The 21,094-nt window shown below is 37.5% G+C and overlaps 2 protein-coding genes across 2 annotated transcripts; one reads left to right on the forward strand and one right to left on the reverse strand.

The window, feature by feature from the left end:
* Positions 1-8,991: 8,991 nt before the first annotated feature.
* LOC108230905 (putative UDP-GlcNAc:betaGal beta-1,3-N-acetylglucosaminyltransferase LOC100288842) lies at positions 8,992-11,321 on the reverse strand. Its single transcript, XM_017407533.3, has 2 exons — positions 11,263-11,321; positions 8,992-11,123 (listed from the first exon to the last, which is right to left on the reverse strand). Exons 1-2 carry the CDS (start codon positions 11,290-11,292, stop codon positions 10,053-10,055), a joined length of 1,101 nt encoding a protein of 366 aa, XP_017263022.1. The 5' UTR covers positions 11,293-11,321; the 3' UTR covers positions 8,992-10,052.
* A 1,110-nt stretch (positions 11,322-12,431) lies between these two features.
* psmd5 (proteasome 26S subunit, non-ATPase 5) lies at positions 12,432-16,462 on the forward strand. The gene is made up of 10 exons (XM_017407532.3): positions 12,432-12,640; positions 13,242-13,386; positions 13,475-13,588; positions 13,676-13,804; positions 13,984-14,093; positions 14,197-14,339; positions 14,601-14,792; positions 15,198-15,307; positions 15,383-15,523; positions 15,609-16,462. Exons 1-10 carry the CDS (start codon positions 12,468-12,470, stop codon positions 15,864-15,866), a joined length of 1,515 nt encoding a protein of 504 aa, XP_017263021.1. The 5' UTR covers positions 12,432-12,467; the 3' UTR covers positions 15,867-16,462.
* The last annotated feature ends 4,632 nt before the right edge of the window (positions 16,463-21,094 follow it).

Genomic DNA, 21,094 nt, shown 5'->3' on the forward strand with positions numbered 1-21,094 from the left:
CAAAATACCTCATTAACCCCTGGAGGAATTTTAATGCAACTCTCAGAAATTAATCATTGGGTACACATCAACAGTTGATTAACTTTTGGAGTCAACCCTGTTCAAAATGACCACCACAGCAATGGCTACAACTAAGTCTGTTTTGCTAATTTTGAGCTAAACATTTGTGTGGTAATTGCTGAGAGTGCCTCACAACACATATTCCATGCACTGCACCACCAGATCACGTGACACCTCGTGATATTGCATGACATCGCACATAATGTTATTTTCAAGGTTTGACCAAAATGGCTACAACTCTGTTCTTTCTCAGCATGAGATGAATTCAATCAAAATCTCTGGCATGAACGGCAACATGCATTCCTTCAAGGAATACTTGGCCTTTAATTTGACAATATTTTAGTGCTGTTCTGTTTTTATATATTTTTATATAAGTTATATTTAATTCAGTCATTTCAAGTACTGAAACAACTAGAACAAAAAATAAACAAACTCTCCCTTAAGTATGAGTCCAAAGCTTGCAGGCAGGAATAAATGTAGATCATAACAGGACATTATGTTTTCCAGAGCAAATGAAATCTCAAAACCAGTCAAACATTTGCAACAGTTTGTGTCTTTTTGATTGTCTGTCATATGCCTTTCAGAAGTGTGAAGTGCAACTACCATGTCTTTTATTACAAAAAACGTTCAGGAACAATCTTAGCAACTTGTTGCAAAGCCAAAACTCTAAGCCCCCATGGTTTGGTCAGCAATGGCATTGTGCAGACGTGCTAAAGATCTCATTTATTTTTATAGTTCTGGACCACACAGTTTTCTAAGAACAGTCAGAGAGGTCGTCAACTCATTTGAGGTTTGGGCACTGCTCATGTTGGGAGAGAATTATAATTATTTTCTGCTCCAACTCATGTAAGCAGAACTAGAGAAACAACCATTCATTATCTCATACTTTCCACCCGATAAACAAGTAAATAGCATTGTTCAAATCAATTCTGATTAGATTTATGTGATCAAAGGCATAAGAGTTTCACTTTTCTTTACTCTTCATATTCTCACAGATAATTTGCATCTATTTACTTTTGTTTTTTTTTTTAATTTGTAAAGGTGCTGTGTTAAAGCTAACATGGTTTAATACACTGCTTCTTTGAAATTTTTTAATCTATAATTCGAAAAATATGTACACACAAGCACTGTAAATTTCATGTCTTCATTAGTGTAGAATTTCATATGACACTGACATAATACAATTACGTTACCATAGATTGAGCCTTTTTTATTTTTTCATAGATGGCTCTGGTGCTTCTTTAGTTAAAGAGTCTGCCATGATTCATTTCCGTGTTTCCACGGAATGGGGAAAAAATATTGCTTTTTGCTCTCAATCAGACCTTTTTTGGCTGCTTATAGCAGCTACTACTAAAAATAGTCCACCTATTTATCATTAAAAAAACATTTGAACTAATCGGTGGGCCAGTTTAATGTTGACTGTTTCATTTTTAAAGGAAAAGAATGTGTAACAGTGTGTTTATGCGCGTGTACAAAAGAAACAGATAAACTTGTGACAAACTACTCCGGCTCTTTTTCTAATTGTGTTATTGCACGTCTTAACATAATGTTGTTTATTATAATGTTCAAAAGGTGCCAATCAGTCGTGGACATATGTAGTTATGTTAATCCAGTCTATACAGGAATCTCACAACAGTCTTTTGAACAGACTAAATCATACACTCAGTAAGCATAAACTTTGCAAACTTGTCACAGCTGTCAATAAATGACTGTTTGTATACTAAACTTGAAGGTGCCCTGTTGTTTATAATTATCCAGTACAAATAAATTCTATAAGTCCTATTCAAACGCTTTTTTGTTTTGCTTTCTTTCTTCTGTGCGTTGGATCTGTTGCTTTCAAATTGAGGCATGAAAACCTTGACAAATGAAGCCAAATTTTGTCTTTGTGTGTTTATGGCAAGCGCAAAACTGATTATCAACGGAACGTTATAGAGTCAGCACGTGGCATGAAATGAAGTAAATATATGCAACATTTCCACAAAATCCCAAACTTATAGGGTGGTGCTCTGCCTGCCGATTAAAAGACTGCACTGAGGCTGCCGCAGGATTAGAAGGAATGACTGTGGGTGTGTTTGGAGCTTCCACTCTGTATGTACAACATCAACTGCAACTTGTAGTACATCAAAAGGAGCTGCACCCCTGCCACATAGCACGCAGCATTGATTATAAATGCACACCCTGCAAAGAGCTGGGATAACTTGAGGGTAGTCAGCGCAGTTAAACACACACTCCCTTTGGCTGAGAGACTGAAACACATTTACGTTCAGGCGTCTCAGTGGGGTCTTTAGTGAAAAATATGATCTCTTATAAAGAGTGAGAGAGAGAAAACTTTATTATACACTGCACCAAATAGCTCAAAAGCTATATTACTTTATCATATGGAAAAGGATGCAAATATCTTTATGATGCAAAATATCAAGATTGTAATTACTGCAGTGCAGCATAGCTCCTTGTTTATGGTTTATGGTTATTTACATCGCTAATCCTCCATCACCTGAACCCCAATAAATGACTTTTATTTGGGTACTCCAGGTTCCTGACTGCGTTCATGCTGACAAGGTCAAAGACTCAATATTCCATTGTACCTTGCCAACCCTTGTGTTTATTCCCAGTATCTGTTTTAGTCTGTCACTTTGTTTCTTGGGGTTTATGGTTCTAGATCTTTTGTTACTGTGGAAAAGTCTTCACAAGTGTTTATTTTTTAACCAAACACTGGTATCATTATCTTTGCAATACATTTGAAAATAGTAGAAATCTAGTCAGTTTGCTCATTTTTTAAAAAAAGTTTAACACCACACAATCTGAGATTCAAATGTTTATAAAGCAATCTGCAATATGTCATAAATTCAACATTGATTTACTGTCAACTGTAGTAAAGTTCAGAAATCTTCAAGGAATAGCTAGCAAAAGTTGTTTTGTATTTCTTTAGCTAAATTCATGTCTTCTGTGGAATATTGTGAGCCTTAACAAGCACAGCAGACTTCCAGATCCATAGTTCCCAGATGCAAACTATGGATTTCTTCCCCCTTAGGGTTGTTTTATTTTCTTTTTATTTACAAAATCTTGCATCATAATGATTCTTGAAGGGAATCCAAAATGTGGACTTGGAGCCTGGAGTAACTTGAATAAAAGCTAAAAACTTTAATAAGGAAACAAAAGGACTGGTGAGACAGCACAGAACTGACAATACAAAGAAAACACACACACAAACTAAGGAGCTGAAGCAAACATTCATGGCTTAGCAATAAGAACCAGGACAGAATCATCAGGATCCGACATGAAACAGGAGAAGCAGAGGAATATTAAATCAGGGAGGGTTGATTACTGGAATGAGGAGCAGGTGAGCTTAACGAGCAGACGAGGTGCAGCTGTGAGGTGCTGAGCTGAGTGAAATGATGGCCAAAGACACAGAGAGGAACATACAGAACAAAGGAAAATATTTAAATAGTGGATCACGAGAACAAGGTCTTCTGACCCAGTGTCAATAAGTTGAGAGTGAATGTGTTACTACAGCAGCCCCTCCTAGCCATCTTTTAAAAGTTTTTATCTAGCTAGAATACGCAGTTAGAGGTCAAATGATTACAGCGTTTCAATGGCCAGTGTAAAGCTATGTTAGCAAAGCCAGTGGCCAAATTATCAAACCGGTTTTTGTTGTTGTTTTATTTTTGTTTTGTTTTTGCTTACAAATGTGAACAGTACTGTCTACATTACTGAAGAAATTTGTGGTGGGCCACAGTAGCTCAATGATCAGTGCAGGGTTAAACCCTGGTTGCATCAGGAAAGGCATTTGCTGTAAACAAAATTGCCAAATCTTTTGTGCAACATTCACTCGCTGTGGCAACGGTGATGACTGGCAACTAGTGATCACTAGTGATGTACATTCAGAAGTCATCTGCATAATTACAACAGTTTAAATTTTGTTTCTGAATGACAAATACAAGCAGCAGCATAAACAGACAAAAAGTTAAAACTATCATTACAGAATAGCTATTTGCCTGTCAATAGGAAACAATAGCTTTGTCCATTTTAACAAACATATTTTATTCTCAAGAAAAAGTATTATAAAATAAAAATGAAACTTGCAGTTTCAGGGGGAAAAAAGAAGCTTCAAATAGTAAGAGCAATAAAACTATTATAAGATCCGCTGTGACGGGTTGAAACGATAAAATACACCAATAAAATCCATCCCACTGAGCAGTAGAAACTACAAATGTTGCAATGAAAACACCGCCACACACGGAAAGCAGCTTACTGCAGACTGCCTCACGTATGACTGGTTGAAAGTTCACACTGAAACAAAACTCTATTCAGGTCAGATTAAGATCACTTTCTGAGGGAGGACAATGGGACCACTGATCTGGGTCCGTAGGAAATAGAGAGGGTGGCTTTACTGACTTTAACATGAGATACACCTTCCTCCCTGAAATTGCTACAGCTATAAGTCAAGTAAAGACAGCCCTACATGCACTCATGGTAAATGTTTATCAGGCACTAAGTAAAAGTAGCAACATTTCAATACCATTTAAGAAGAGAATGATTGCTGATTTATTGCAACCATAATCCTACAATTTTTTGAAGGATTTTTATTCTCTGCAGGTCATTCAAGTAGATCATAGATGGCATTCCCCACATTGTATCTTCAATATATTAAAGAGAAAGTTCAACACACAAAAATGTACATTTAAATTTTCCTGAATACTGTTGTATATTTAGGCTGTTTTGTTACAGTAGTTTTATTATTGTCAGTATACATTCAAATGAATGTTTAAGTACTGATAATCTGTCGGTTACCATGAGTTTCTCAGGAGGAAGCTGTAACGAGATGTGTTGCTTTTGTCGGAAACCCAGACCTTATAATGACTATTATTAGAAGGGCTCTCTGTAAAACACACACTTACCATTTCCTGTCCAGCTTGACCACAGAGCTTGTTGTGGCAGCTCTGAGTGTTTTGAATGTCTCAGCAAACACCAGTAGGAGGAAAGTGAATGGTTATCTGATTACATTCTCTCAAACAAAACCCAGGGCAATAAAAATGTCCATAACTCAGTGAAATATTCTTTTATGCCTTCACGTTTTACAAACTTAATTCTCCGTTTTTAAGATGAGATGAGATGATTTAAAATGGGATTAGCCGGAATGACACCAAATTATATAAAATAATCACTTGTGACCTGTCCAGGGTGTCCCCTGCCTCTCGCACAGTGACTTCTGGAGTTAGACGCCAGCTCCCTGCGACCCAGACTGGAGAAGAGGGTAAAGAAAATGGATGGATGGATGGATGAATACATGGATATAAAATAAGATGGGATGAGATTATATACAATGTAATGACTTTATATAAAATAAAATAAGACAAGATTAGATGTTTAATCCTAAAGGAAATTCTTGAGGCAAGGACTGCTTCAAAATACAGTAAAATACCCATAATATTAAACGTAACCTATTTGCAAAGATTTGGTTTGCATATGCATTTCTATGCAGTTGTTAGCAAATTTGACAACTGTTTTGAACATCTTTGTATAAAACCTTTCCAGTCTGATATAATTCAGTTGTAATCCTTTAACGTAATTCGAATGATGTATTTTGAACAAATTTTGAACTGGTTTTAAACCTGCGTATGAATGATGCAGACAGTAAACATTTGTTATAACACATAAAGTGTTCCTGTGCTGTAATAGTCCAATAATAAATAATATTACAGATATGTTATGATGTGGTTTTGATGACTAATATTTATAACAAAGTTTGGAGTTGTAGGAGCACATTTTTAAACACATCTCCTTCCACACTGGCCTTGAATAGCTTTTTATTTCTGGTATTATAGGGACATTGTATGTTTTGTAGTGTTTTACCAAAATAATCTTTTTTTTCATGTTTTAATTTACTTTATTATTACAATGTGACTTTTATGTAATGTTTAAACTTTTGGTTGGGGGTTTTGATTTCTCATGGATCGTAGATTTAGAGTAAAGAAATAACCTACACAAACTCTACACAAAGAGGTCCCAGCCAACTTGTGGGCTGAAACCAGAAGCCTTCCTGCTGAAAGGTAAGTCCCACCCAACACTTTGTGATTTCATGGCAATGCTATATAAAGCATGCCACATTGGCCACTTTTCAAGGAATATTTTATACACACGTTAAGCCGCTAATATATCATGTTGATGTTAAGTAAAACAAACTCCCTTGAACTTGCAACACAGTGGAGCATTTGAGCGTTAGCAGATGTCTTCATCATCTGGCATCGTGCAAAACTGTAGCGAAGTAGGGAGAGATTCTGCATTGCCTATCCAGATCCCATCAACAAATTCAGTCAAAGCCTCTAATAATGTGAGATCTGATATGCTCCAAAACAGGCTGAGTCTCCACCCAGGGCTTCTTCTGACAGGAGTGAGTGAGGAGCTCTTTACAGATACATCAGTCAGGGCTTCAGGACTCTGACAGGCCCAGCTCATTACAGCCAGAGAATAGCAGCAATTTTGTCTTTGAACTGATGGATTTAAAGCACAACTATAAGAAAATGAATTTATTACATTCATATGTCTTGAAAATATAAGAGGAGAGAGAGAGAGAGAGAGAGAGAGAGAGAGAGAGAGCACGAGGTGCCAATACTGTTTTCTTTCCACAATAGATGCAATTCCAATTTTAGTTGAGTTGTAATTCTGACTCTAAAGATTTAGGTCTCGCACGTCCACAACTTTAATTTCACCACAAATTAATGGGAGGCTTGGGATGAGATTTTATCAACATGTTAATTCGGGTTCAAACATCAAGCAGACAGGAAGGTGAAAAAACAGTGCTTACTCACTTTTTAAAGTAAGCTTTGCGCACAAGGGGCAGTCCCCTTTGGTGGGAAACGAGTTAAATCCAGTTTTACATGCTTCTCTTATGATTGTACAAAATATGTTATTGCATAATTATCAGCTTTGGTGGACATTCATGATAACATAACTATTTTAACCTTATTGGGCTTCCATGCCAATGAACAGCAGCTCTTCAACTTTGGTGAAATTGCTTTGCACAAAGAATTTCATTTCAGTGTTTATTTTATCATATAAAGTTTGGTTTTCATCTCATACAGTTTAAAACAACCAGCATAAAAATTTGATCCCCTGATTTATTTATTTATTTTCCTAATACCAGACATCTTTATTCTATAATTTTATGTTGTCAAATTCCTGTCAAAAAATTGGGAAGCTATTCTTAGTGCCTGGCAAATGGACCTGGAGTCCCGGAGGATGCATTCTCTCAATGTTTTGCTGATGTTTTTTTCCACTTGCACAATCAGTTTAAGAGACCTTCTCTCTGCAGACCTGATGATGGAAAATAAGGTAGAGTCTGGGATCTTTATACTGTAACATTAACTGTTAATCACAGAAAACAGTTTTATAGAAGCTCTATTTCATACAGCAGGAAGATACTAATAAAATAATTAGAATTAGCAATGCCTATATTGTGTAAATAAGTTCATAATTACACAATTTTATTTTATAACGCCAGGATATTCTACAATACTACTGCAAGCATAATGTCATTTTTGTTATCTTGCTGTTCACTTGAGATAGAAATACCATCAGTGGCAGAAACAACACTAAAGATGAAGAACATGTTCATTTTACAACATGGCCGTCAGTCATGCAGCACTCATTTTATACATGTATAAAATGTGATGCAGTGCATATTGAGAGACGCTAAAAACCACTAAGTGAGTTAGATTATTCCACTGTTACAGCTGTGTTATCGAGGTAAGATGCAAGAAGGTGAGCAGACTTAATAAAACGCAACACAGTTTGATTCTTCATAAAGATGTTTTATAAAGTGAATGCCTTAAACTGGGCTGATATAATAAAGTCTTTCAAGTTTAATGTACATAATTTTCTCCAGATGGATGTCTTTTTCTGGGGTTGAAAAAAAGAAACCTATAGAATCCATAATTAAAACACAAGTAGTCAAAAGCAGCTGCAGAAAGGCACAAACTTCTGGCTTGGGAAAGCTACCAAAACCTCAAATCGTGGATTATGGAGTGTAAAAGAAGGGAAAGGAAAAGAAACCGCAGATGTCGTCAAAAAAAGAGGGTTTATGCTTGAGGTTACAGCTTCTACGTAAACGAATGCGGGCTGGAGGGCCGCATGAACACTGACCCTCAGCTCTGAACGTAAACTTTACAACAATCCATGACATGCACACACGCAAAGTTAACAGGCAATTATTCCTTTCATCAGCTGTGACATTAATTCCCACCGACCATTCCCTTCAGTCATCGGCCATGTCTGTGGGGTTCCAGGCTTCTTTCTTCAGTCTAAACACTCTAAATAAAACAGTCTTCTCTGGTTTGATGAGTCCCTCCCTTCAGAGATGCTTCTCTCTGAGGAGAGGTATTCATTAGAGCACACCACCCACGTGCATTTTACCGACCCCTCAACCTCACATTAACAATCTCCACAGCCTTTCCAATGTCTTTGGAGTAAATGTGTGTGCCTATGCTCAGGTCTGCATATGGTTTAGGGGTGGGAGGGGGGCAGAAGGTTTTCTCCTCTCCCCTGACCTTGTTTCCAATGTTCTCCAGGAAACTTTTACCAAACTTCAACAACATTCTGAGCCAGGACCAAATGAAGAATAACTGCACTCACACATGCTTTTGGATAAATTTGAAATACCACAGTGGCCAGACAACATTAACTTTGAATTCTTGTTTGTTTTGGGGTTTTTTTTGTGTGTGTGTGTTCTTATATATATATATATATATATATATATATATATATAAAAAAACACACACACAAAAAAAAAAAAAAAAATATATATATATATATATAATTATTTATTTTATTTTATTTTTTTAAGTGTGCGCAAAGCAATGACTCAGACAATGCTGTGGACCTTATCTTAAAGGATATAAGTTTATTAGATGCTTAAGACATAGCGGTTGGGTACAGAAAATGAATTCATAGATGGATAGATTTTGACATAAATTAGCACGATGGCTAAAAAACTACTGTTAACAACACAAGTAGAGGTTCTGGTTTATTTAGCTACTGAGCTTTATTTAGTATGAACTAGTGATTCATTTTTATTTGATGCCAAAAGGCTTCTGAGAAAATAAGAGAGGCAGACAGTTTGGGGGAAAGCTCAGCAGACACAGTGGAACTTTTCCAAGGTAGAATCAAGTGTTTCAGTGTAAACCACTGGCAGGAAGAACGTTGCAGAACATCCAAACATTTTGTTTGGTCAGCTCATGGTGCAGGGACAGAGGCCAAGCCTTTCTTTTGTGGAATTAAAAAAAAAAGAAAAGTTTGAGCAACATAGACAGGATAAAAAAAAAAGATGTCTTTGGTTGGCGTCTTTTGATTACATAAAACTATTCGACAATAAAAACACACATACAAACAAGCGGCACACTAAAAATTGTGACTAGCGTGGTTTTTACAGAAATTATGAGGAACTTTGTGGTGTCTCTAATGTTTTCGGATTAAATGAACTGTCCACTAAAAACACAAAGCTGCTCTTTTTCCTGGTTGTTCTGTTGATGTATTGCTATGCCTCCTGCTGGCCACTGGATGTCTTCCTTGGTGCAGAAGAATTACTGCTCAGTCCCCTCTGGCAAGATCCAGGAAGAACATTAAAGGTTATAACTTGATCCAACAAATGGAATTACAGAAGGAAAAACCTACTAAAAATGATTATTTATGATTTTCATATATAGTCAGAGTGAAAAAACAGAGTGGAGTTTGGGACTTATTAAAACTTACATTACATTAAAACTTAACATGTTTACAAGGAAAGGAGTTGTCAAAAATTGGCATAAAATGAAGCAAAACATTAAAAAAGACCTCTTACTCCTTCTGTTGAAGCCGTGGTTCCTCATAAGAGTTTTATTAACAGATTATTTTAAATTTATCATATTGCTTCAAAATGAACACGCACAAAAATAAACAAAAAGAAAATATACTAAACATTCATTTCATACCTATTTATAACATTATGATCACCCCTGTTAGTTGAATAGAGCCAGTTTGTCCAAGTATGTGTGAATTTTGCAGGTCACCAGACCATAATACGTCTTCAGCAGAGAGCATCGTCCACCTTTCTGTTCCATATCTCTCCACACTCTTTCTAACTCCTGGCTCCCCATTCCTGCTGAGCTGAACAGATGCCGGTAGCAGCAGACGTTGTAGTGGATATGTCTGTCTCCTGAGAACCTGGAACTGTGGGTCGGTGCAACACCCGCTTTCTGAGCGCAGAGACCAATCAATACATCCACCGGCACAGGTGCCAGGACGGCTGCAGATGCCACATACACTTTTCGGACCACATCCTGCGACAGGACGTAGGCATTTCCATCACAGTATTCAGGCAGGAACTTGTTTGGATAGAGTGTGGGGGGCAGGAAGCTGGGACTTTTTGGGTTCCTGTCGGGGGATTCTTTCTGGATCACTCTACCCAGATACAGATCTTCAGGGTGCCTGTGCGGCCGCAGCAGGTAGCTCCCAATGGCAGGTAGGTTGACAAATACAGACTCTTTGGTCAGCAGAACAAAACGTGCAAGAGGACAGAAGGCAATAACCCATTGAAGTGCTGACACCGTTCTCTCTTTTGGATCATGAATAGTTGATTCATCAGCCTGGATTATGTCTCCATAACGTTCAGACTCTTTTGTGAGGCTTTCTTGTGTATCAGAGGTCTGAATCGATCCCAAAAAGAACAGTGTTTTTACTGGAAAGCCTTGGATTTGTGTTTGGTTTGCCCATGTCTTTCTGATTGCATCTCTTTGGGTGCGATTAGCTGAGGAGCTGAAGACCAGAGTAAGGAGGAAGATGTCACAGTTTCTGCAGGACTCAGGGTTGGAAATAAGGTAGGCCTTGGACACGTTCTCCTTTGCGGTACTCAGGTCAAGTTTCCTTGCTTTCTCTCTCATTCTGATGACCGTGCCATCGGTGTAAACCACAGGCGTGGGCTGCAGGAGGTACTCCTCAACAAAATCGGCCCCAAACAACAAGGCATGGAAGAGTAACACATTGAAGAGGAGGAAGCACCACTGATGAGTACGCAGTTTGCACAAGAAGTACTGAAAGATTATTTTAAGAAAAGAGAGTATGAGTTCCAACAAGCTGATTAAACATCACTTAAAATATGTATGAGTTCCAACAAGCTGATTAAACATCACTTAAAATTTATGAGAGTCAAACTTCAAATTTGCTCTGTACCTGCATGGCAGCTGCTGTGTTGTTGTTCATCTGTTTTATAACTCCAGGTGATGAGTGGACCTGCTGCTGTGGCAGCCTCTCCAACAATCACACACAGGGTTTCCATTTCCATGAAACACTAGGAGCATGTAACTCTGCACCCGACTACCTTCTGTTCCAGGGGAGGTTATCCTGCATTATGCATACAACTGAAGGGCAGCTGAATCAAGCCAAAGAAAATGACCAGAGCCCTTCAGTCTTAAACAAAAATTCTAATTTTGTTTGATCATATTGAGACATTTCCTAGTTTGCTACAAAATCTTATGTCAGTGTATATGATCCAAAGAATTTAAAATGCTTAGATAGGTGTTGATTTTGTCACAACATAATTATATAACATTTCTACTTTACTGACAACTTCAAATAAAAAAGTTGGAACTTTTTACCTACATTGTCATTTCTTGTTTTTACTGACAATAATGTCAGTAAAGTTTTGATTTATTTCCCCAAAATACCCAGCCTTCAATGTCAGATTCAGGGTTTATGGTATTGATTTTTTCCATTTCAGAATTAAACTGGATTAAGTTATTTAAGACCAAACATATTAGAGGGTGAGGCATGATGCGGCAGGAATCACTTAAAGTATTGCTGGATGAAGGATGTTGATCCAAATTAAAACTGAGAAGCAAGCAGGACATTTGTCCCAAGTCAACCAGAAATATTGTCTCAATGATTGGAAAAATCATAATACATAAAGTCCTATTGTCTTAGCGTTGAACTAGATAATATTATTGGTTGTGATCTTGTTGTGCCACATGTGGCTCTTCAGCCCTTCTATTGCTCTTGTGCTGCCATCATTAGTGCCTCTGTTCTGTCCTTTGGCACATGCCACATTTGATGCTGACCTGTGCAATTCAGAGCCATTTGCACAGGTCAGCATCAAATGTGGCATGTGCCAAAGGACATATCAGAGGCACTAATGANATATATATATATATATATATATATATATATATATATATATATATATATATATATATATATATATATATGTGTGTGTGTGTGTGTGTGTGTGTGTGAACTCTACTTTTCCATAGCAACAGTGAGTAGCGTCAAGTGGCTCCTCCCACTCTGACCAGCAGGTGGCGGTAATGCTTCATCTGCTAGTTCAAATGCAAAAAGAAGAAGAGGAAGTAGGAAGCAGTAGTTCCCAAACATTCACAGTCATGGCAGCTACCATTCAGAGTTTACTGGAGGAAATCTCGGGCGTAGAAGACCCAGTTGAAGAGCTTCAGAGCTTAAAAACCGCTCTGTTGGCGATTCCACTCAGTGCTTTAAGAGAGGCAGTGAGCGGACAGCGTTTGAATGTGATTTTCTCTCTGCTGTGCTCTAATGACAGGTTGGTTTAACTCAGTCCAGCTTGTTTATACTCGACCAGAAACTTCTGCATGACAACAGCTGAATCACAGGGTGTGTTTTAGTGTTGTTACCAACACTTAGATACACAAACAGTGAGTTGATACAACATTAGGCAGCGTTATCGAGTTAAATTTGACCTATGCTAGTTGTTAGCGTGCTAGCTAAGTGGCTACAAATGCTAAGTTCAGTGAGCAGCCCTGTTCTCTCAGTGCTAATGTTTTTTAAATTAAACTATGTGTTTACGTGAAAATGATCTCTTTAATCTTTTAACTGTCGATGAGTGTTTATTTTTGCAGCAGAGAAGTAATTAATTGTCGTTTTTCCTCATACTGGAGACTTTCCTTTCTGTCCAGTATGTTAAGTTAGTTACAAAGGAAAACAATAATATTATGAATAATAATAGTAGCTTTAACAGTTTTTTGCTAAATTAAATAATGCCCAAACACCTACATGAGCTGGAATTGATTTTAACCCAATCTGAGCTTGTCAAGTCAATGGGATATATAGTTGTGTGAACAGAGAATAATAAATGGCCAACAGGTGTAGTAGAGCTCCTAATGTAACGTCAGCCTTGTTTGCAGGGAGCAGGTTGAGCTGTGCGTGGACATCCTTGAACGCATCCTGTTGGCTCTCAGCCCTGTCCATCTGGTCCAGAACTACAGAGCCGAGCTGCAGGGCGGATTGACCCATCCTAATGAAACTGTTAAGATTCTGGCCCTGACACAGGTAGGATGTTTGTACACATGCAAAGCAGAAAACTACCACCAAAACTTTCAGGTAATTTAAATCATTCTGCTTTCTCTATGTATTTTAGATTGGGAGAGTGGTGGAGCACCCGGAAGCTGTCACGGAAATTCTCAACAATCAGGATATCCTACGAGAGATGATCCTCTGCATTAAGGAGGAAAAGATGTCTGTGGCAAAACAGGTGATGACGGAAGCACAGAAAGGGCATAATAAAACTTTAATAGATCTACTGCCTCTGCTGTATTTATCATTTGTTTTTCTTTTGTAGGCGATTCATTCCCTTTCAAAGATAAGTCATTCCAAGCCTGGATTAGACAAATTATTCAAGAGTGACCTCCTGGAAGTTGTGAAGGATGTAATGTCCACAAGTGACATTATAAGATACAGAATATATGAGGTACATTCAAGTTGCTGCATATTCTTGCAAATATAAGTTGTTTTGGCTCATATTTATTATGATGTAATAATCATTTTAATTCGTGTTTTAATGGAAACAGTAAGACTATTTTTATTTTCTGTTAATTATTTATTTTGTTTTTTTGTGATGAGTTATTCTCGTTTTCTTTTTGCTTGCAGCTGGTCGTGGAAATCTCTTCTGTTTCTCCCATTTCTCTGGGTTACTGTGCCAACAGTGGCCTCATCTCTCGTCTGCTCAGCGAGCTGACAGGAGATGACGTGTTAATTAGGTAGTGGCGTTGTTACGTGAAGGAATGTTTATCTTTTGTCTGACATCTTCTCACATTTTCACAGTCTTACTTTTACTCATACTGTTATTTGTTCTTTTATCAGGGCTACAGCTATAGAGATGGTGACCACTCTGGCTCACAGTCAGCATGGCCGTCAGTATTTAGCTCAGCAGGGTATAATGGATAAAATCTCCAACATGATCAGAGGAGCAGAGACAGACCCCTTCTCATCACTCTACCTTCCTGGTAAGTTTTTTTTTATATATATAAAAAAGCCCAAAGCTAACCTTAAACCAGAAACTGTTTTCTTTATTACAATATTAACTAAATGTATATTTGAGTGTTTTAAGGTAAATATACTGTAACTGAAGTGAACTTTAGGCTGATGGAAAACCCTAATTTAGTCCTGCTGTTACAGAATGGGATGCCAAAACTAAAAACATGATTTGATTTAAAAAGTACAAATGATGTAATTAGTTCCTTACAGTGTGGATGTTGCTGGTTTAGGTTTGGTGAAGTTCTATGGGAACCTGGCCATCATGGACAGCCCACAGCAGGTCTGTGAAGCGTACCCAGCCTTCCTGAACAAGGTGTTCGAGATGGCCCTCAATCCGGACCCTGCGATGATTGGTGTGGCCCTGGACACTTTGGGATTACTTGGCTCTACAGTCGAAGGGAAGCAGGTTCTGCAGAAAACAGGCATGTTTGATATTGTTTGATCATTTGACCCACCAGTCCTCCTCCTAAAGCAGTGTGTTACACAAATTTAACTGAGCTCATGAATTATATCAATTTTATTCAAATTTTTCTTTTAAACAAAAACAAAAAGATTGTTTATGACCACCTATATAAGTTAGTGACGTGTAGTTTCTCCCTTGCAAGGAATAATAACCCGATTAAATTTTTAATAACCATGGTAAAAATGATGCAGAAATCTATGTTTTATTGTGTTTTAGACAGCTTTTTCATTTGGATATAAAGCATGCACAGTTAATGCAAAGGTGCTACGCCATGCCTCAAAAGTCATTTTTTAAGATTGACAAAAATGTGTTGGGCTTATCTCAGAAGGTTTTTAGAGTTTTTCAAATTGTTTTCTGTGATCAGGACAACAGTTCAAGGCTGTGTTTTCGAGAATGAGCCAGCTCGCTGGTTCTGGAGCTACTGAGCTTCGAGTTCGCAGCTTGGACGCCATATCTCAACTTCTGACCCTACAGGTATTTATTTATGAAAGATTTGGATTTGTTCTACCTGCAAAATATGACCAGTTGATGAGTTTCTATTTCTATCAGCCAGATCATCAAACAGAAGACCTTTTGTCCCTGACAGAGTCCTGGTTCCAGCTTTTATCTAACAAGCCAATGGACATGATTCGCAGCATAAGCACGCAGCCTTTTCCAGAGCTTCACTGCGGGGCTTTACGGATCTTTACTGTAAGTGCTGCCTTCGAACTACCAGCATTTTATTTTTATTACTGTCCCCTTTAAGTGATCATGTTTTTGTGTGTGTGTGTTTTAGGCCATTGCCAATCAGCCATGGGGTCAGAAGATGATGATGAACACCCCGGGATTCATGGAGTTTGTTTTGGATCGTTCAACTGGTCAAACAAAGGAGGCCAAAGATGCCAAGTTTGAACTGGTGGGGTCTCTTGCGGCTTCATCTACAGCTGCAGAGATACTGGGCAGTCAAAATTACATCCGCCTGAAGACTTACCTCAGAGAAGGACCTTATTATGTAACAGCTGTGGCCTCAGTCAGCACAGAAGGAGCCGACTGATTCAAAAAAAAAACAAGAACACAAAGGAAGCAGCTTGTTGCTTAGGTACTCAGTAAAAGTCCGGGTACATAATGATTATTCTGCTGCAGTCAGCTCAAATGATGCTAAGACGAGAAAAACAATTAGATCACAGGGTTGTTCAAAAGTAGTAAGAAAACAAGTTGATTCTAATAAAATCTTTATTTGGAGGTTTGCTGGGAGGGATGTAGGATTGGGTGCATCAGGAACGAAAATGAGGAACCAAAACTGAATTTGTTTTATTTGCTGCTTGGAATCCTTACCTTTTTGTTAGTTCTCCAACTGAAACAAAAAAACTAATTATTTTAAACTGGATTGTTGTTTAAATCCCACACAAACAGAAATGCATCCGATGCTGTGCCACAAATACACAATTATTTTCACATTGAATCACTACAGTTCAACATCTTCTACATTGATGTGTTGACATAGTTTACTGAGTACTTAAGCAATAATGAAGCCTCACAAAATGCCTTTTTTTGTACCGGTTTTTCATGCAGACACCCACACAAATTCACTTTTCAGTTTTTTTCCAGCTTAAACTTGAATAAAACTGCAACTCTGCTCTCTTTATTTTACTGATTGCTTTTTGTGTCATTCATAATTAGTTTTTTAGGATTTTTTTAATAAATGGGTCAAATATTTAGTTTTAAGGCTTGTGATTTTTTTTTTTCATTTACCTTTTACCTGCTGCACAACAGAAAAGAGAACTAATACAAAAGGTAAAGGTATAAATTCAGGTTTTGAATAAATAAGTAAATCTATATCTCCAAGAGAAATATAAATGTTTTTAAGAATTTGAACTCAGTATTTTCTTTTAACAAATTGAACTTAAAGCTTACTAACTTATTTAAAAAAAAACAACTTAAAGGTTGGACTTGTCAGTCTTTTTTTTCTTTCGGCTGTTCCCTTTTCAGGGGTCGCCACAGAGAGTAATACTCCTCCATCTAACTCTGTCTTCTGTGTCCTCTGTCCTCACTCCAACTACCTCCATGCCCTCTCTGACTACATCCATATATCTCCTCTTTGTATTTTTCCTGGCAGCTGCATCTCCAACATCCTTCTACCAATATACCCACTGTCCCTCCTCTGCACATGTCCAAACCATCTCAGTCTGGCCTCTCTAACTTTATCTCCCAGTCGTTCAACCTGTGCTGGACCTCTGATGACCTCATTCCTAATCCTGTCCATCCTCGTCCCTCCCAAGGAGAACCTCAACATCTTCAGCTCTGCCACTTCCTGTTCTGTCTCCTGACTTTTTGTCAGCGCCACTGTCTCCAAACCAGAACTCCCATGTTAGTTTTGGCAAACGTGTTTTATGCCGTATGGTCTTCCTGACACAACCCTCACCATTTACCCAGGCTTGGGTCTGGCACAAGAGATACACTGACTTCTGCTTCCTAGTGGCTGGTTTAAAGCTGGGACTTGTCAGTAAAATGTATTAATGAGAAATCAATTATTTATCTAACCTTTTACTCCAGATAAGAAAATCACATTTTCACTATCAATCAGTTTTCTTAGTTATTCCACCAAAAGAGATTTATCTGTTGAGTTTTTCAGATTATTTATTTAATAGCTGTTCAAGGCTGGTGTCTAAACTATTTATTAATTCAAGTTAAAAAAAATATACAGACATTGTTAAAATTAACTTCACCTGTGAAAAAGCCTTGACCTATCATTTATTTTATTGTATTTTGATTTCTGTCTGCAAACCTTAATGAGCTGAAGCCATGTTGTAAACAAAAAAAGTGGGCAAATTCCCCCCACAACTGTGGGAGAGAGTGATAAAGTCCCATAGAAAATGACTACTTCAAGTTATTGCTGCTAAGGTGGTTCTATCACAGTGTGTATTAAGTTTTTCACACACATCTTCTCTATTTTGGATTCACTGTTGTGTGTTTTGGTACGTGAGGTTAGGTTCAAATAATTTTAGAACCTGGTAGAGACCAGATTCTTTTTATTATGTCCTGATCTGTAAAACCTTAAAATTGACAGAGGTTGTTCTGTCTTTTTCACAGGACTGTCAAATTGTTTGTTGCTAATTTGATATCTGTAGACGAAAAACTGTTTCATCCTTGGTGTTTAGATGTCACTTTTTTTTTTTTTTGGTGTCTGGATGATTCATGGATCATGTTAGAAAGTTTAGTGAGATTCATAGTTCACTGACAGATACACCAGAAAAAAAAAGATTTTCTCATCCTGATGTGTAAAATCCTAAAACTGTCACAAAAAATATCAAATAAGTTTGAAATATTATTTTCTACAACAGGGTAGATGATGCACTAAAGGATGATGCATCTCTCAGGTCCTGTGTCAGTTCTTTGTGGATCTTTTGAAAATTCTTTTTTCAGAGAGATGATTTCATCTGCTGCTAAAATGGTTGGGGACCACAGCTGGAAATACTCCTCAGCACAGAAATGTATTTTTGAAGTTTTATTGTTTATTAAGTCTTGTAAAATGTTACTTAAATTTAAAAAGGCAAAAGGTTAAACATTTTAAATTGTGCACATGTACGTCTAAGATTTTCTATTAAGTGAGCATTCTTTGTTTTTGCAAATCACCTTTTGCAGGTTTCTCAGCAATAAATGTCTGGCTGTTTTAAACTTTCTTTTGATTTTCAAATTTAGACTCCGAGCTAGAGAGTGATGTGCAGCTGAGGGGTCAGGTTAGCGGCTGCAGACACCAGATGGAGGCAGTGATGTCGGATCTCAAAAGTCACCACACTGAATTTAGAAACATGGAAGTTGAGACCTTCCTCCTGAGCACGACAAAAATGATTTGTATCCTCCTCTTTGTCAAATCACAATGATTGTGTTTGCAGATTTGGGTGAACTGTGACAAATACAGCTTTCTGTTTGAGCTAAAAACCTACAATTACATTTGATTCTAATTCATGCTTCTCTGTCTGATTATTTCTCCAGAACCCTGTGGCGTTCTGCTGGACTTTACTTTCTGCATAAATGTGAAAATGCATTTGCATATTCATTTTCAGCATTAATCATTTACACATTCCTCCAGGTGGAATATCACAGATGTACTTTTTCTTCCTTTCATCTGTAAGAAAAAAAAAAAAAGCGTCTCTCCTATTAGCACTGACTCAATCACAAGTGTCCATCATGAGCTTGAAACTCTTTAATGACCTCACGTCACCATCTCCTCTATGAATCATACACCTTCCACCCACGTCTTCTCCAGATGCGTCATCAGATTATAAAAAAAAAAAAAAAGATTAGAAAAAACATTCAGTCAGTCAGTCTGTTCTTTTGGTATTTGATTTTCCATTTCTCTTCTGCATCAGTGCCCTGACAAATAAAATTTCATCACAGAGACAAACAGCTGACTGATGCAGCTGAACATCTTACAAACTGTGTCATCCGAAGAAAACTCCCATAAAAAGTCCCACGAAGCTGTTATAACACCGTGCACGACGTTAAACAACGTCACAGCAACTTGCTTTACATTTTTTTTCTTTTTATCTGAAAATACAAGCTGGGTTTCTTCTACGAACGCCTGGATGATTGTGGAGAAAAGGTTTGCTTGAATAATGAGTCATCAGTTAGTTAGATGTATGTGTGCAGCTGCAACGTCCAGAATATTTACATTTTTCGTTGGATCCCCATCCATCATTTCACAGCCTTCATTTTTTATTTGATGCTTTCAGTCTCACCTCTTTCATACACATCTCTATTGCTTAGTTTATTTAAAAATATATATATATTGTCAAATAAACTAATAGATTTTTAAATGCATAAAGTGATTTAGCAAATCCACATAGAAATGACAAACCAAATATATGTGTTATTGTTTCATATAGGTAGTTTTAATTCACAATAAAGTCATCTTATAGCTCAAAGAAGGAGTAAAAAAAAAAAGATCTAATCTAAGTTCTGTTGTAAACAGTAGGCTCTGTAGTCCAATGTTCATTCCAGTTTGGTTTTATTTGTATGTATTTAATTACAGACAAAATCTGAAAACTGTAATTATGAAGGACCAATTTGTAAAAGGTTACCTAAAAGTTGCCAGTAATTCTTCACTTTCATGTAAGCCTCCATTCTGAGCAGAGCGTGAGTTAGTGGGCGACAGTGGAGAAGAATGACTCCCTTTTAACAGGAAAAAAATCCTCAGGCAGAACCAGGCTTAGGCTAAATTATACAAACAAGTACAAAAGCATCAGACCAGGCATTTGGAATGAAAAAGGAAAGTTACTGACATATAATTGAAGAACAAAGAGAGTAAAGACGGCAGAGCAGGGAAATGTGGTCTGTGTCTCCACCAGTCTATGTTTATAGCAACATAACTAAAAGGATAACTCAAGCCACCCTTATAAGATTCATTAAAAACAAAAGTTTTAAACCTAAGAAAACACAAGATGTCTGCTTTACTAATCAAACGAGTTGGTTCCATATTGAAGGATCCCATTTTATTTTTAGAAATTGCAGGAGTCACAAGTAAAGCTGCAGTCTGAGAGCAAAGTGTTAGGAGAATATGAAACAATATGATCTTGAATGTAGGCTGCAGTTTGATTGTTGAGAGTTTTGTTTGTTAGACGTAAAATTTTAAACTTTATTCTGATGCAGTGAGGCTAAACTCTTATGTGTTAAATTTCGCAGCAGCATTTTAGTGTGCGTTGAACTTCTTTTTGGGACATCCTAGTTGTAAAAAATTGCAAAAGAGCAGCCTCAGTGTATTTTCTGCAACACTTAACAGAATGTTTCTAACTTTGGGGATATAAAGCAGGTGGAAAATAAGCTTGTTCCTTTTTCATGTGGGAGGTATAAACGATACAGCCTGGTCATAAATAACATTGGAGGCCAAGGTAACGACATACAGAGTAAAAAAGGCAGGACAGTTGGTTTTTGTTGTTTTGTTTTGCAAGAAAAGGGGTCGATAAACATCTTAAAACCAGTGTTTGCACTTTCAGACTAAAGTATTTTAGTCTACATCAAACTGATGCAATAAACAGCAACTTTTTTTTGGAGTTGGTTATCATCTTTTTACCTCAACATTTGACTTGTAAGTGTTCAAAGTGTCCACCAGATGGTGCTAATCCTCCTTGTGCCGGGTTCGCGTGAAAAGACGCAACAGCTTTGTGCGCGCAGAGAGGAGAGAAGCTGATCCGAACCTGTCCTTCACATCTTCTTCAGTATTCCCCCCTCCTCTGAGGCTGCCAGCTCGTTTTCCTGCCTCTCACACACACTGATCCCACCTAC

This window comes from Kryptolebias marmoratus, linkage group LG14 (assembly GCF_001649575.2).
Source record: "Kryptolebias marmoratus isolate JLee-2015 linkage group LG14, ASM164957v2, whole genome shotgun sequence".
Classification (NCBI taxonomy): domain Eukaryota; kingdom Metazoa; phylum Chordata; class Actinopteri; order Cyprinodontiformes; family Rivulidae; genus Kryptolebias; species Kryptolebias marmoratus.